Source organism: Corvus kubaryi, unplaced genomic scaffold (assembly GCF_017639235.1).
Source record: "Corvus kubaryi isolate FWS band 111438036 unplaced genomic scaffold, C.kubaryi_AGA036_p1.0 37326, whole genome shotgun sequence".
Classification (NCBI taxonomy): domain Eukaryota; kingdom Metazoa; phylum Chordata; class Aves; order Passeriformes; family Corvidae; genus Corvus; species Corvus kubaryi.
The window spans coordinates 218,844-232,941 of record NW_024581105.1 but is presented as its reverse complement, the minus strand read 5'-3'; the positions used below and the strand labels follow the sequence as shown (position 1 = coordinate 232,941).

The following is a 14,098-nucleotide window of genomic DNA, read 5'->3' as shown; positions in this document are numbered from 1 at the left end:
CCCCCCCCCCGGGATGGGGACAGACTCCCTGGGATGGGGACAGATCCCCCGGGATGGGGACACATCCCCCAGGAACGGGGACCCAACAGGGACAGGGGCCCCTGGGACAGGAACAGACACCCCCCCAGAGCTGGGACACCCCCACCCCGGTCAGGGGTCAAACCAAGATGGTATCAATTCCCAAGGATTTGTGTGAGGGGGAATCGAGGCCCTGCTTTATCTCTGAATGATAAAAAATAAAGGAAAAAAATAGATCTGGGGTTTTATTAACAGGGAAACAAACCAAAAGCAGGGAAAACACAGCAAAATCCCAGCCAGAAACCGACCTTTTTTGTAAAAAAATAATAACAAAAACCCGGGAAACGGAAACTCGTGGTGGCTCTGGCTGTGGGATTTGTTGGGAACAACCCAAATTCCACTGGAATCCAGCATCGGAGCCAGCCAGGAGAGTGCAGGGAAGCAAAATCCTTCCGTGGTGGGAGTCATGTCCCAGTGTCAGGCGATGAAATCCAGGGGCCTGTTGAATCCTCCTTTTCTGTTCATGTATTGCCTGGATGAGGATGGAGCCAGAGTCAGCCCTGGATCCAGGGAAATCGGGACAAAAATACCTGGGGGAGGCTGGGAATGGGACTCAGTGGCCACAGGGACCCCAGTTCCACATGGATTTGACCGAGAAATGGGCAGGAAGGCTCCCAGCGAGGAGCTGCTCCGGAGGCTGGGCTGTGTGAGGATCCCACCAGCACTGCCTGGCCCTACCCCCAGGCTCCCATCAGAAGGGGAACAGAATTGACAAAGTTGAGTGTTTTTTGGGAATAAACCAGGGGAACAGCGTCGCTTCCTGCTGCTCCCATCCTGTTCAGGCCTCACTGGGCACATCCCACCTGTTCCTAACATGCTCCTCACTCCTCATCCTGATTCCCCCATTCCCAGGGGGATCTGGAGAACTGTCACCTCTACTTTTGTGTCTCAACCTCACAAAATTCCCGTTTTCCCAAGGCCTGGAAGCCGGATCACCATGAGACAGAGGCCACAGTTACCTCACAAAACAAAATCCTCTTTCTATCCCAAAGGAGGGGGGACACACCTGTACTTCCTCTTCTGGGACACGTTGATGGCGTAGGCATTGGCGGCGCCGTCCACCTTCTTCCCCTGAGGAGAAACGTCCCAAAACCCCATGGATTATCCCCAAACAGGGCAGGTGCCACAGCAGAGCCCCCAGGAGTGGCCCCGGGCCTGCGCTCACCTTGGTGGTATCGAAGGAGGCAAACCCCATCATCTTCATCATCTCAATCTCCTCCTCTGTCTTGCCCTGCAAATCCTCCTCTGCGGGAAGAAATTCGGGCTGGGATTCCCAAAAATCTGGGTGTCCCTGGGCTGGTCCCGGCCCCACAGGGCATCTGGGAGTGTTCCAAGAGAAAAATCCCCCCTCACCTGTGATCTGCCGCTCCTTCTTGGAGTCCTTGAGCTCCTTCTTCTCCTCATCCCGGCGCTCCTTGGGTCGCGCTGGTGACGAGGAGCTGGAGCGATGCCGGCGTGGGGACCTGCTGGGGCACACGAGGTGGGGCTGCAATTCCCACCTGGAAATCCCACCTGGAGCTCCCATCGTCCTCGGGTCACTCACACGGCCCTCACCTAGCTGTGCCCACCCCATGCTGGTGTCCCTGCTCTCTCCTGGATCATCCCTACTCTCACCGGAAAGTCCCCGCCCTCACCTGGGTGGTCCCTGCCCTCACCTGGATCGTCTCCGGTGTGGGGAGCGGGACCGGCTCCTCCTCCTGTCCCTGTCCCGGGACCGCGATCGCTCCCGCCGCCGCCTGTCCCTGTCCCGGGACGTGGAGCGCGAGCGCCGGCGCTCTGCCCGGGGAAGGGTCAGCTCCTGCTTCCGTGCCCGCTTCCCAAAGGAAATCCCCGCAGAACATCCCAGGTCCCAAGCAGACACCCCGGGACAGCCCCTCCCAGCCCTCCCTGATCCCCCAGGACAGTTCTGGGCTGAGGGACCCCTATGGGCATCCCCAGGAGTGGAAAGAGCAGCAGGAAAAAGCTCCACCTGGAGCGGGGGGAATCATCCGGGGAGAAATCACCCGGAGGGGGCTCAGCCAGGAAGGGGGAGATCCAGCTATAGGGTGATGGTCCCCAAAAACCTGAGGAAGGTGGAGAGGGGTGGGAAGAGCCGGAGAAGGAGGAGAGGAGGAGAAGGAGAGGTGAAGGAGGAGAGGAGGAGAAGATGAGGATGGGGAGAGGGAGAAGAGAAGGAAAAGGAGATGAGGAAGAAGAGAAAAAAGAAAAGAAGGAGGAAGAGGAGGGACAGAAGGAGAGAAGGAAAAGAAGAAGGATGAGGAGGAAGAAGAGGAGGATAAGGATGAGGAGGGAGGGGGTCTCTGCTCTCCCCAGAGCGAGGAACCGGGGCCTCCCCGCCGCCCCCCGCCCTGAAGGCCTCAGTCCCCGCCCGCGGGTTTGGGGGAGCCCCGGGCCCGGCCCTTCCACGCGGCTCCCCCCGTGCCCCGGCCCCCCGCTCCCCCCCCCCCCCCCCCCGGGGCTCCTTTGCCCCCCCGGTGCCCCCGGTGCCCCCTCACCCCGCCGCGGCGGTGACCGGGAGCGGCTGCGGCCCATGGCCCCCCTCAGCCCCGCCCTGGGGCTCCCCCGGCGCCGACGGCCCGGAGCGGGGCCGAGCCTGCGGGGGCCGAGCCGATCAGCACCGCATCAGCCCCGGCCCGCGAGCCCGCCCAGCCCGGAGAGCGAGGGGACGGCAGGAAGGGGACGGCAGCAAGGGGAGGGGAGGAAGGGGAGGGGAGGAAGGCGGGGCCGTCACCCTGCGCTGGCCGCTGCTCGCTCGCTGCGTCCTGCCCGGCCCGGCCTTTCCCCGCCGCACCCTCGGTTCGGAGCCCCGGGTTCGAGCAGGCGGGCGCAGGCCGGTGCCGGCCCGGCCTGGAGTCCGAACGTGTCTGCGGCTGTGCCTGGGCTTGGTAGTGGGGGGGGGGCTCAGGAGGGGCTTCTCTGAGGAGCTGCTGGAACCTTCCCCCTGTGCGGCACCTCCAGTGCCAGCGGCTCCGGGCCGTCTCAGTGAGGGCACTGAACTGGGGAGTGCCATTCCTAAACCGTGACACCATCCCATCCTCACCCTCAGCCCCACAGCCCCTTCCCATTTCCACCGCTACCCCCGTGCCAGCCTCAGCTCCATCCCCGACCCATCCCCGACGCATCCCATCCCCGACGCATCCCATCCCATCCCATCCCATCCCCGACGCATCCCATCCCATCCCATCCCATCCCATCCCATCCCATCCCATCCCAGCCTCAGCTCCACCCCCCTCTCCACCTCCATCCCAGCTCCCACTCCGTCCCCGACCCGTTCCATTCCCTTCCCATCCCATCCCATCCCATCCCATCCCATCCCATCCCATCCCATCCCCACAACCACCTCCATCCCCATCCCACCCCCTCGCCCCTCAGTCTCCGAGCGCTGCCGGGTGCCAAACACGGGGTTTATTTACACCGGCGTTCCACGCGCTCCCGGCCGCGATTGTCACACGCGGGGACATGCCACATCCCGGTGGCATTCCGCGGGGTTCAACACCCCCACCGCCACCGGGGCCCTCCTGGGCAGCCCCAGGTGGGAGGACGGATGCTGAGTCCAGCTGGACTTGCCCTTCCCCGTTGCCAACATGCGATCAGCCTCTGTTTTCCAGGGGAGGTGCAGATGCGGAGGCCCCGCAGCAGGGATTTGCCCCTCCCTGCCTGCCCCTGGAGAGACCCGCACCCTGAGCCTTGCTGGATCAAGGGGAGGGAGGGTGGGGGAATTTCCCGAAGGGTGGTCCTGGGATGGGATCTTGGCCCTGTCTCCTTCCAGCTGCGCAGCCAGGACCCTCATCATGGTGATGATGGTGGCACTGGAGCCTTCGTCCCTTCCTACCTGAAACTCCCCAGAATTTCATGGGAGGGCGAAATCAATCCCACCGCTAAGCCAGTGTCCCTTGGAAAAAGGGGTGACAAAGGCCCTGGGGACAGACTCCCAGGGACAAAGGGGTGACAAAACCCCCGGGGGAGCCCCCGGGTTGGGCTGGGGGGTGTGGCAGTGCTGTCATTCAGGAATTCCCCCCAGGTGTGACGGTGCTACCCCGGGGAGGTGACACAGCTGTCTCTGCTGCCCTGGGTCACGAAGGGGGAACAGGCCCAGGGACAAAAATGGCCTCAAAGAGCCTTAAAATCAGTGGCAGTGAGGAACAGCCCCCCCGGTGACAGGGCTGGGGATGCAGAGGGGGCTTAGGGGCTCAGTGTGTCCCCTCGGTCCCCCCTATCCTGCAGGAGTGGGATGGGGACCTGTGGGGGGACACTGGGCAGGGGGACAAAGGCTCTCCCCAGAATCCAGGCTCAAGTTGGCCATGAGGCTCTGGCAAGATCCCTGTCTGGGGGGTCTCTCTGCTATTTTCTGTGCCCCAGTCCCTGCCTGCACCCCCCATTCTGTGGGCTTCCTGCTCTTCCAGAGGGATCCAACCCCCATGAGCTGTCTCACAGCAGCAAAAAGGTTTGAAACCACAGTGATGGCACATGGGAAAATCCTGCTGGGGTGAGAAAAGCACAAATGGGGGGTGTTCTGGGGCATTCCAGACCTCCTGGACAGGACTCCATGGATGCAGGAAGGCTCAGGGCAAGCACCCCAGGAAACTGGGAGGGTGAGGGGCTGATCCCGTTGGTTTGTCCCCAAATCCCAGTGCTGGAATGGCCGTGGGGAACATCGGCATGGCTGCGGCTCTTCCTGGGAAGGGATTGGCCAGGAGGTTGTAATGCTGGGAGGGAAGGGAACGCCAGGAAGGATTGAACTTGTGCTGGGAATCCAGAGCTGGGAAAAGCAGGGATCCGGCGTGGACAGGGTCACTGTGAGCGGAGGCCAGCGGGAATTGGCAGCGTGTGTTCATCCCGAAGTAGCACTTAGTGAGTGAGTTTTGCTCAGTTTTAAATAACACAGACAATTTCCGGAGTTTTTTTCCCCTATTTTCCCAGGTGCGGGTCGTGCAGTGAGGTGGGGGCTTTTCCAGTGGTGGGAAATCCTGCTGCTCTTCCTTGGCTGGGGAAGACACAGGGTGGGGGTACCAGGAGAAGGGGATGAAGTGATTCTTTAGCCCAGCGAGAGGAAGATCACAATCTGGGAAGGAAAAATCTCAGCTTCTCCTTCAGGAAAAGCAATCCCCTGCCTTCAGCTCTATCCCATTCTCCTGGCGAAGCGATGGACAGTTTTCCCTGGGGATGAAGCCAGCGCCATTCCAGCAGAGCTTGAAACAGAAGGTGAAGAAAATAACCACAAAACACCCTTTTCTTCCTCAAATCAAGCAGATCTGGGCTCTGGTGGAGAAAATTCAACCCTCGGCCCATGGTGGGAAGGGGCCGGAGCCCAGGAGGGAAAGTGGGGAGGGAGATGCAGCGGGAATTTCCCCAAACGGGGACCACAGTCTCTCTAAGCTCGGTGGCCACCTCCAGAGGCGGGTGACAAGGGGGACAAGGTGCCTTGTGCCAGGAGGACCCGGAAAACAGCCAGAATCCGGGGGTTTTGGGCCGCGCCTCGGCCAGACGCACGAGGCAGGAGCTGCCCCCTGCCCCGGCGCTCCCGGTCTCAGAGATCCCGGGGATCCCCGGGATGGCCACGCGCGAGGCCTTGGGAGACTCAAGATTCAATCTTTTCCTTCTTTTTGCCTTTTTTCAGGAAAGATGGGGTCCGGAATTTCTTCTTCTTTTTGGAGGGTGATTTGGAGGGTGAACCGTCGGGGGACACAGGGTTGCTGGTCACTGTCTCCTTCTCCTTGGGGGCATCCTGATCAGCATTGGGGGTTGTCCGGTCTGTCCCTCCTTTTCCAAGGTTTTCCTCAGTGCTTTGCTCTTCATCCTTCCCATTCACCACCGCTGGTGGCTCCTTCTTGGCAGTGGAATCAGGGGGGGCTTGGCTGCCATCGGCCTTCTTATCACCTTGGGAAGGGGAGAGGGAACAGGGAATTGGGGCAGCAGCACTGGTGTTGTGGGGATTTTATCCCCTCAGATCTCCAGTGGGACCTGGGCAGGAGCAGGATTTGGCCTCCACAGGTAGAGAATGCTTGGATTTGATCCTGTCCTGCCACAGGCACCACTTCCCCGAGCCTCCCCCCTCCCTGCGGGAACAAGCGATGTGGGATGGAGAGCCGGGAAGAGGCAGCAGGAAAAGCAGGAAGCAACAACAAGGAGGGATTCCCCAAGGGATTTCCTAAGGGATTTCCCCTGAGTGGGGCTGGAGTGGGCCACGGAGACCGGAGATCCCCCCGAGCCCGTGTCCCTCGTCCGGGGTGGCCTCTCCGTACTTACTACGGCGCCAGGGATTCAGGGATAACTCCTTGGGTGACAGGCACACGGGGAGGAAAGAGAAAGGAGACGTTGTGGAGACAGACAGACACACAGACACCACGAGACACCATGGCAGAGCCAGCAGCCCCGAGCCGCGCCCCGGCACCCGCTGTGGATCGGAACAACGGGCCCATCGCACCCGCCGGAGCGTGAGGACTGGGATGGGGGACAGGGGCGTCCCCTGCACCCCACAAAGCCACCGACAGACACTCACATCCTCCTGCCATGAATCCCCATTGGAGCTTGGCCCCTCTGGAGCAGAGAGCCCCCGGGGACAGGCAGGGGGACACAAGGTGACAGCGAGCTGCGTCTCAACGCGGTTTGGCCACAGCTGCCCTTGTCCCCCCACTCCTGCTGCTCACTGGGACCCCACCCCTCGTTTTGGGGTGCTCGTCACCCCACTCACCCTCCGTAGGCTCTGCAGGCGCTGGGGGCTCTGGAGGGGGTGGCTCTGGTGGCGGAGCCCCACTCTCCTCTGCTGCCGCGTCCTTCTCACCTGCCACAGAGAGACATGCTGGCCCCAGGTCCCCTCAGTGCCACCCAGGGCTGTTTGGGGATTTTGGGCTGTCTCTCCTACCCTGTAGGCGCTTCTTCCTCTCCACCTCCTGCTTGTATTCCTCCAGCTCCTGGTCCGTGAGCTGGCTGAAGGGGTTGGGGGGCTCTGGCTCGGGGGGAGCCTCTTCCTGGCCCTCCTTGGCCTCTGCATCCCCCAAGTGGCTCTCAGTGGACTGAAACAGACCCCCAGAGTGGTGTCACCCCCCCGGAGAGGTGCCACACCCTCTGGAGCTGTGTCAGCCCCCCCACCCTGAGCAGTGTCCCCTCTGCCCTTGGAGTGGTGCCACTGCCCCTGTGGAATGCTGGGGAGCCAGGGAAAGGCTGGGTGCTCTGGGAAGGGGGACTTGGGGCTGGGCATGGGGGGTGGTGTGGGGCTTGGGACGAGAGGTGACATGGGGTGATAGTGGCCTGGGGATACAGTGGGAAGATGGGGGGGACACGGGGTGACAGGACTGTGTCTGGTCTCAGCAATGACACTGGTCAGCAGCTGTGACGGGGGACATGGGGTGTCATGGGCTGGCGACATGGGGTGACACGGGTGCCATAACGGGCTCCGGCTGGTCTCAGGGATGACGCTGGCCAGCAGCTGTGACTGGTGTGACATGGGCTGGGAATACCAAGCTGGGGACACGGGGTGTCTGTCACAGGGCTGGGGACACGGGGTCACACAGGTGCCATACGGGGCTGCGGCTGGTCTCGGCAATGACACTGGCCAGCAGCTGTGACTGGGGCCCGGCTGACTTCACGTCCTGACGGTTTTGCTCCCGGATCTGTGGGTGAGGACAGGGATAAATCCCCCTCCAAGGGCAGGGATAACCCCCCCCAGCACCCCGAGGCCCCCCTGTCCCCCAGCCCCCACCTTGTTGCGCATCTCCAGCACCTCCTGTGGGTCCGTGTAGAGCGGCACAAACTGGTTGGGGTTCTCGATGCGAATGGGGGTCCCACTGCTGCCCTTCTCCACCTCGTCTGCTCTCAGCCACTGTGGGGCCAGGGAAGGAAATCCGGGAAAGGTGTTTTGGGGAGCAGGAGACCCCAGTAGTAGAGGGGAAACACCATAAATGCAGGGAGACCCCAATGGTGAAGGGAGACCCCAATGGAGAAAGGAGACCCCAATGGAGAAAGGAGACCCCAATGGAGAAAGGAGACCGCAATAAACACTCCTTGCATAGAAGGAAGACCCAAGTAAATGCATCATACATAGAGGGAGGACCCAATAATAGAGGAGGACCCCAATAAAAGCATCTTGTGTAGAGGGGAGACCTCAATAAACTGGTCTTACATGGAGGGGAGACCCCAGTAAATGCATCTTGCACGAGGGAGACACCCCAGTAATAGAGGGGAGACCCTTATAAACATGTCTTGTGTAGAAGGGAAGACCTCAATAAAGGCACTTTATGTAGCGGGGAGACCCTGATAAATGTGGGGAGACCCCAAACAATGCATCTTGCGTAGAGGGGAGACTGCAATAAATGCATCTTACATAGAGGGGAGACCCTGATAATAAAACGGAGACCCCCATAAATGTATCTTGCATAGAGGGAGACCCCAATAAATGAGAGGAGACCACAGTAAATGAGAGGAGACCCAAATAAATGCATCTTGCACAGAGGGAAGACCCCAATAAAGCCGATGGCACTCGGCCCCACTGGAATGGGGAGGTGGGATTTCAAAACAATCATTATTACGGGATGAAGGCGGATCCCTAGGACTTCCTACACCCCAGATTTTAGCGGGATCAATAACCAGGACACCCTCCACCTCTCTGGCTGTTGATCCCCAAGCCCCTGTCTGCCCATCTGCCCCTCACCGTGGTCTTTGTCCTCTGGCCACCGGCGCTGCCCTGTGGCTCCTCAGCCAGGTTGACCCTGGTGTAGGTGTTGGGGGTGTTGAGCCACCTTGTCTTCTCCTTCTGCTGCTTCTGGGCGTGCTGGCGCAGGGCGGGGGTCCCGGCGGGCTCCTCCTCGAACACGAAGGCTGTCACAGTGGCGGGGATCAGCACATCGCTCTTGGGCTTGCTCTTCTCCTGCACGAAGGGGTAGCGGTACGTGTAGCCCGTGCGGTATCCCTGGAAAAGCGCAGAGCGGGGAGTCAGGAACACGGGGATAAACCGAGGGGTTGGGGCGCAGTTTGAGGGGGGTTGGATGGGTTTTGGCGCTCACCAGGTTGTCCAACATCCTCATGAGGGCCTCGAACTCATGCTCGCCCAGGCGACTCTTGTGCAGGGGCCCAAAGGTGGTGCCGGCGCGGCGCACGGCGCCCAGGCCGTGGGGCACGCGCTGCTGGGCCCGCTCCAGCACGATCAGGTTCTCCGCGCCACCCGCGCTCGCCAGCGCTGACACCTGCGTGGGCACCGGGCACCGCTGAGCTGGGGACACTGGGGACGAGCCCCACAGCCACCCCTGTGCCCAGCGCTGGCACCCGGGGGAGTAACAGGGGTGAGACCTGGCACAGCTCAGCGGTGATGGAAGTGAGGGGCTGAGAGCTGGCACAGCTCAGGGCATGCTCCTGGCACAGGCTGCTGGGCCCACACGCAGCTCACCCCACGGTCCGCGCTCACCTGGACCTCGCAGGCGGCCTGCAGGTGGAAGATGCTGTAAAAAGCCTCCTCAGCTGTGTCCCCCAGCGCCAGCACCCCGTGGTTCCGCAGCACCAGGATCTGCAGCACCCGCGCAGGACGTCAGCGGGGCGGGCAGGGGATGGGGGGTGACCCCCGCGTCCCCCGGGGTGTCCCCTCACCTTGCAGGTGGGCCCAAGGCACTTCTGGAGCTCCACACGATCAGCTTCATCCTCCACCTCCCCGCGGAAGTCAAAGTAGGCGACGTCCCCCAGGAGAAGAGCAGCGCGGGAGATGGGCAGGAGCCCGCAGCGCATGGCCGACACCTGGGCACGGGGGGGAACAGGGCAGGGGGGCCAAGGAACCCCAAATACCCCCAAGAAACACCAACACCCCATAAAAAGCCCACCCCCACAAAAAACCCCCAACCCTTCCAAAACTCCTCTCCAAAAATCCCATAACCCCCCAAAAAAACCTCCCCAAAAATCTCCAACCCCACCAAATCCCTCCATAACCAACTTCCTAAATTTCCCCAAACTCCCCACCTCCCAAACTCCAAAATCCTTCCAAAAATGAACTGCCCACAAAGAACCCCAACCCCCAGAAAACCTCCATCACCCAATCACCCCAACCCTTCATGTGCCCCCAAAAGCTCCCAATGCCTCCAAATCCCCCAAACCCCTTCAAACTCCCAAGGCACCCAAGTCCTTCACAGCCCCTCCAAATCTCCAAGATCCCCTTGTCCCCCCAAAAAACCCAACCTCCCCAAATCCCCAATCCCCCTACCCCTCCAAAACACCCTTCCAACCTCCCAAATCCCCCCTGAACCCAGCTTCCCCAAAGGCCCCCAAGCCCCGTTCCCCCGTCTGCAGCCCGTACAGCAGCAGCAGCGGGGGTGTGCAGGCGCACGATGCAGCGGATGTCGGGGCGCGCGGCGTAGATGGCGGCGTGCAGGCTGAAGCTGCGGGCGTCGGGCGCGAAGCCGGTGCTGCCCTGCTCCACCACGGCCCCCAGCACGTTCACCTTCACCTTGGGGGGCACAGCGGGCTCAGGGGGGGCTGCTCCCCCCCAGGCAGCCCCGTGGAGGGAAGGGGAGGCTCACCAGGCTGGCCGCTGTCACCTCGCTGCATGCCAGCCCCTGCGGGGCCACCAAGAAGTGCTCCTGCTCCTTGCTGACCCGCAGCTGCCATGGGGGACGGAGTGCGGTGAGAAACACCCCAAAAATCTCCCCAAATAAACACCACCTCTGAACCCCGACACCTCTCTGATTGCCCCCAAACCGTTAAAAAAATCTCTGAAACTCCCCTCCCAACCAATACCCCGAAGGAACCCAACAACCCCAAAACCTCCAACCCCCACAGACTTTGACCCAAAATAACAACCCACAAACCCTCAAAATCCCAACCCACCTCAAATATCCAAAACCCCTCAAGAGCCCCTAAAATCACCAACATCCCTCTAGGAACCCAACAGCTCCCAACCTTGTAAGATTCACCAAACCCCCCAAAAACCCGCTAAAGAACGCCAAGTCCTAAAACTCCCCAAACCTCAACCATCCAAAACCCCCCCAGATACCCAACTCGCCCCCAAAAAACCACAAAACAGCCACCCTCAATCCAAAATCCACCCAAAATCCCACACCTCAATACACAACACATTCTCCTTAACAAACTCCTCCCCAAACCCAAAACACCCCCAACCCTCCTGTCCCCCCGTACAGGTTTTGGGGTGCTGATGGTGTTGGTGGTGTGCTCTAACTGCCCAGCTGAAAAGGTCCAGCAAACTCCAAGCCCCCCAAAACCAGCAAATCCCACCAAAATAACCGAAATTCCCCCAACATCCACCTCAACCAACCCCAAACCTCCTCCAACTCCCCCAAACCCCCAGATCTCCTGTGAGGTTTTGGGGTGCTCACAGTGGCAGCAGCATGTCCCAGTTGTGCCCAGCCTATACAGGTCCAGCAGGTACCAAAAGCCCCATTAACCCCCAAATTCCCCCAAAACAACCCCAAATCCCCCCAAGACAACCCCAGCCCCCCATCCTGGTGTTGGGGTGCTCACAGTGACGGCAGCATGTCCCAGCTGTGCCCAGCCGTACAGGTCCAGCAGCCGGTGGATGCTGCCCACCTTGCAGCGCATCAGCCGCTCGCCCTTGGCCAGTGCCGGCCCCTCCGTCCCATGCAGGTCATTAATGGGGGTGACCGACGCCAGCCCTGGGGATCGGGGACCCCCCATCAGCAGTGGGACCCCCCCAAAGCACGGGGGGTTCACCAGGGACAGGAAAGCAGAGGGCTGAGGGAATGGGTTTGGTGGCTGTCAAGCTTTGGTGGATCCAAGGGTTTGCTGGATCTCAAGGTCCTCAAGGCCCCAAAAGTTTTGGGAGGTCCCCAAGGCCTCAAAGGTTTGGTGGTCCCCAAGATTTGGTGGTCTTCAAAGGGTTTGGTGGCACCCCAAGATCCCAAGGAGTTGATGATTTCAAAGGTTTACGAGTCCCCAGGATCTCAAAAGTTTAGGGGCCCCACAGTTTGGCGGGCCCCAAAGGTCTCAAAGGCTTGATAACCCCAAAGGTTTTTGGGGTCTTCAAGGTCCCAAAGGTTTGGTGGTCCCAAAGCGTTTGATGCCCCTGAAGGTCGCAGTGGTTTTTGTGACCCCAAAGGTTTGGTGGCCCCCAATGTTTTGAGACTTTTCCCACCCCCCCCCCCCCCCCAATTAAACCCCTTGTGAGTGTCCCCAAACCGCCCCGTCCCCAGCCCCGCGTACCCATGGGGGAGGTGGGCAGGGCGGCGGGGGACGTGGTGGCCATGAAGTCAGCGATCTGCCGCAGTGCCCACACGTGGGATGAGTTGTTCCCCTTCTTCATCTGCTCTTGGATCAGGCTCTCCAGCTCCTCCCGGAAGGACTGCGGCACCGGGGACAAGGTGACAACGGGGTAGATGGGACCGTTGGGGACATTGGGGCGGGGGCAGCATCACTGGCTCAGTGGAAGTGGCACTGCTGGCTTGGTGGCACGGTGATGGTGGCACTGGCAGTTTGATGTCAGGGACAGCATCGCCTTGGTGGCATGGCAATAGTGGCACTGCCAGCTCGGTGCCATGGTGGCGGTGGCACTGCTGGCTTGGTACCAGTGGTACTGGCAGTTTGGTGGCTCAGTGGTGGTGCCAGCATCACCAGCCTGGTGGCAGTATCACCACTGGCTTGGTGGCACAGTGATGGTGGTGGTGACAGCATCACCAGCTTGGCGGTAGTAACATTTCCAGCTTGGTGACAGAGTGGCAATAGTGGCACCACCAGATTGGTGGCATTACCGTCTTGGTGGTGTCAGTGACCCCACTGGTTTGCTGGCACAGCTCACCGTGGCAGTGACATTGCCAGGTGGGGAGATGCACCACCATGTGGTGACAACTATTAGCTTGGGGACACGAGGGATGGGGCGGAGACAACAAAGGATGGCGCCAGGGACAAGAGGGCTGGGGTTGGGGACAGGAGGGACGGGATTGGGGACGCAAAGGAAGAGGTTGGGGACACGAAGGACAGGGTTTGGGGACAGGTGGGACGGGGCTGGAGACAGGCGGGAGGGGGTTGGGGACTGGGGGGGCCAGCGTGGGGCCGGGGGCTCACCGGGCTCTGCAGGATCATTGTCACCCGCTTCTTCTGCTCCATGAGGTTGAAGTCCTGGCGCAGGTCCCCGGTCCCGCTCCGCGCCCGCAGGAACTCGGGGTCCTCCTGGGGGGGGCAGCGGGGCCCGGGGGCGGGGGGCTCGGGCAGGGGCTCGGGGCTGGCGGCCGTGCTCATCCTGCGGGACGCGGGGACACGCGGCGTCACCCCCGGAATACAGATTGGGAGAAAGCACCGAAAACACCGCGCGGCTGTGCCCGGCTGATAAGGCCCGCGGGGCCCCCGCCCTACCCGGCGCCTTGCGGGGACGAGGGGACAGGCTGGGGACACTCGGCATGGGGGGAGTCCCCGGCTGGTGGCACTGCCCAGGCTGGGTTACACCCCTGTGAGGACGCCACAGCTGAGAACGGGCACAGCGCAGCGCACCGATGGGACCGTCGGCTGAGAACGGCACAACTCAGCACACAAACGGGTGCCGCAGCCGAGAACAGACGCAGCTCAGCGCACCGATGGAAGCAGCCACCAAGCACGGGCACAGCTCAGCGCACCGACAGGAGCTGAGAACAGGCACAACTCAGTGCATAGGTGGGAGCAGGGGCCAAGAATAGGCACAGCTCAGCACACTGATGGGAGCTGAGAACGGGCAGCTCGGCACACTGATGGGAGTGGCAGCCAAGAACGGGCACAGCTCAGCGCATCAGTGGGAGCTGCGGACGGACAGCTGGGCACACCGATGGGAGCAGCGGCTGAGAACGGGCACAGCTCCGCGCACCAATGGGAGAGGCTGCTGAGAACGGGGGCCACTCGGTGCACGGATGGGAGCTGCCGTGGGGCACAGCTCGGGTCACCCACGGGAGCCGCGGCTGGGAACGGGCACAGCTCAGCACACCCACGGGCTCTCCTCCCCGAGCCCAGTCCCGAATTGGGGTCACCCACTATCGGGGGTCGGCGCCGTGCTGCCGCCGCACCTGGGGGGGTTACCAGCCTCCCTCCCTGCCCGCGGACCCCAAAA

The 14,098-nt window shown here is 61.5% G+C and overlaps 2 protein-coding genes across 3 annotated transcripts; both read right to left on the bottom strand.

The window, feature by feature from the left end:
* Positions 1-237: 237 nt before the first annotated feature.
* Positions 238-2,718, bottom strand: SNRNP27 (small nuclear ribonucleoprotein U4/U6.U5 subunit 27). Of its 2 annotated transcripts, none has more exons than XM_042029550.1 (6): positions 2,574-2,718; positions 1,734-1,854; positions 1,432-1,544; positions 1,244-1,323; positions 1,085-1,149; positions 238-550 (listed from the first exon to the last, which is right to left on the bottom strand). In XM_042029550.1, the coding sequence occupies exons 1-6, from the start codon at positions 2,608-2,610 to the stop codon at positions 496-498; spliced, it is 471 nt and encodes a 156-aa protein (XP_041885484.1). In that variant the 5' UTR covers positions 2,611-2,718; the 3' UTR covers positions 238-495. The 2 variants fall into 2 exon arrangements, with proteins under 2 accessions (XP_041885484.1, XP_041885485.1); XM_042029551.1 differs by having other exon boundaries at positions 1,432-1,541.
* A 750-nt stretch (positions 2,719-3,468) lies between these two features.
* ADD2 (adducin 2) lies at positions 3,469-13,264 on the bottom strand. The gene is made up of 14 exons (XM_042029504.1): positions 13,090-13,264; positions 12,232-12,370; positions 11,533-11,684; positions 10,575-10,655; positions 10,352-10,501; positions 9,655-9,798; positions 9,476-9,574; positions 9,078-9,257; positions 8,726-8,983; positions 7,778-7,897; positions 7,599-7,688; positions 6,941-7,091; positions 6,770-6,859; positions 3,469-5,955 (listed from the first exon to the last, which is right to left on the bottom strand). Exons 1-14 carry the CDS (start codon positions 13,261-13,263, stop codon positions 5,657-5,659), a joined length of 2,127 nt encoding a protein of 708 aa, XP_041885438.1. The 5' UTR covers position 13,264; the 3' UTR covers positions 3,469-5,656.
* Positions 13,265-14,098: the final 834 nt, after the last annotated feature.

Bases quoted from the DNA above. Each gene is read 5' to 3' on its own strand.
- SNRNP27 (XM_042029550.1), bottom strand. From the start codon at position 2,610: ATGGGCCGCAGCCGCTCCCGGTCACCGCCGCGGCGGG. The intron at 1,324-1,431 runs GTGAGGGGGGAT...TTCTTCCCGCAG, and splicing joins GAAGGAGCGGCAGATCACAG to AGGAGGATTTGCAGGGCAAG. The intron at 551-1,084 runs GTGTGTCCCCCC...ATCCTCATCCAG, and splicing joins TCCCAGAAGAGGAAGTACAG to GCAATACATGAACAGAAAAG.
- ADD2 (XM_042029504.1), bottom strand. From the start codon at position 13,263: ATGAGCACGGCCGCCAGCCCCGAGCCCCTGCCCGAGCCCCCCGCCCCC. The intron at 12,371-13,089 runs GTGAGCCCCCGG...CCGGTGCCGCAG, and splicing joins CAATGATCCTGCAGAGCCCG to TCCTTCCGGGAGGAGCTGGA. The intron at 8,984-9,077 runs GTGAGCGCCAAA...GCGCTTTTCCAG, and splicing joins TGAGGATGTTGGACAACCTG to GGATACCGCACGGGCTACAC.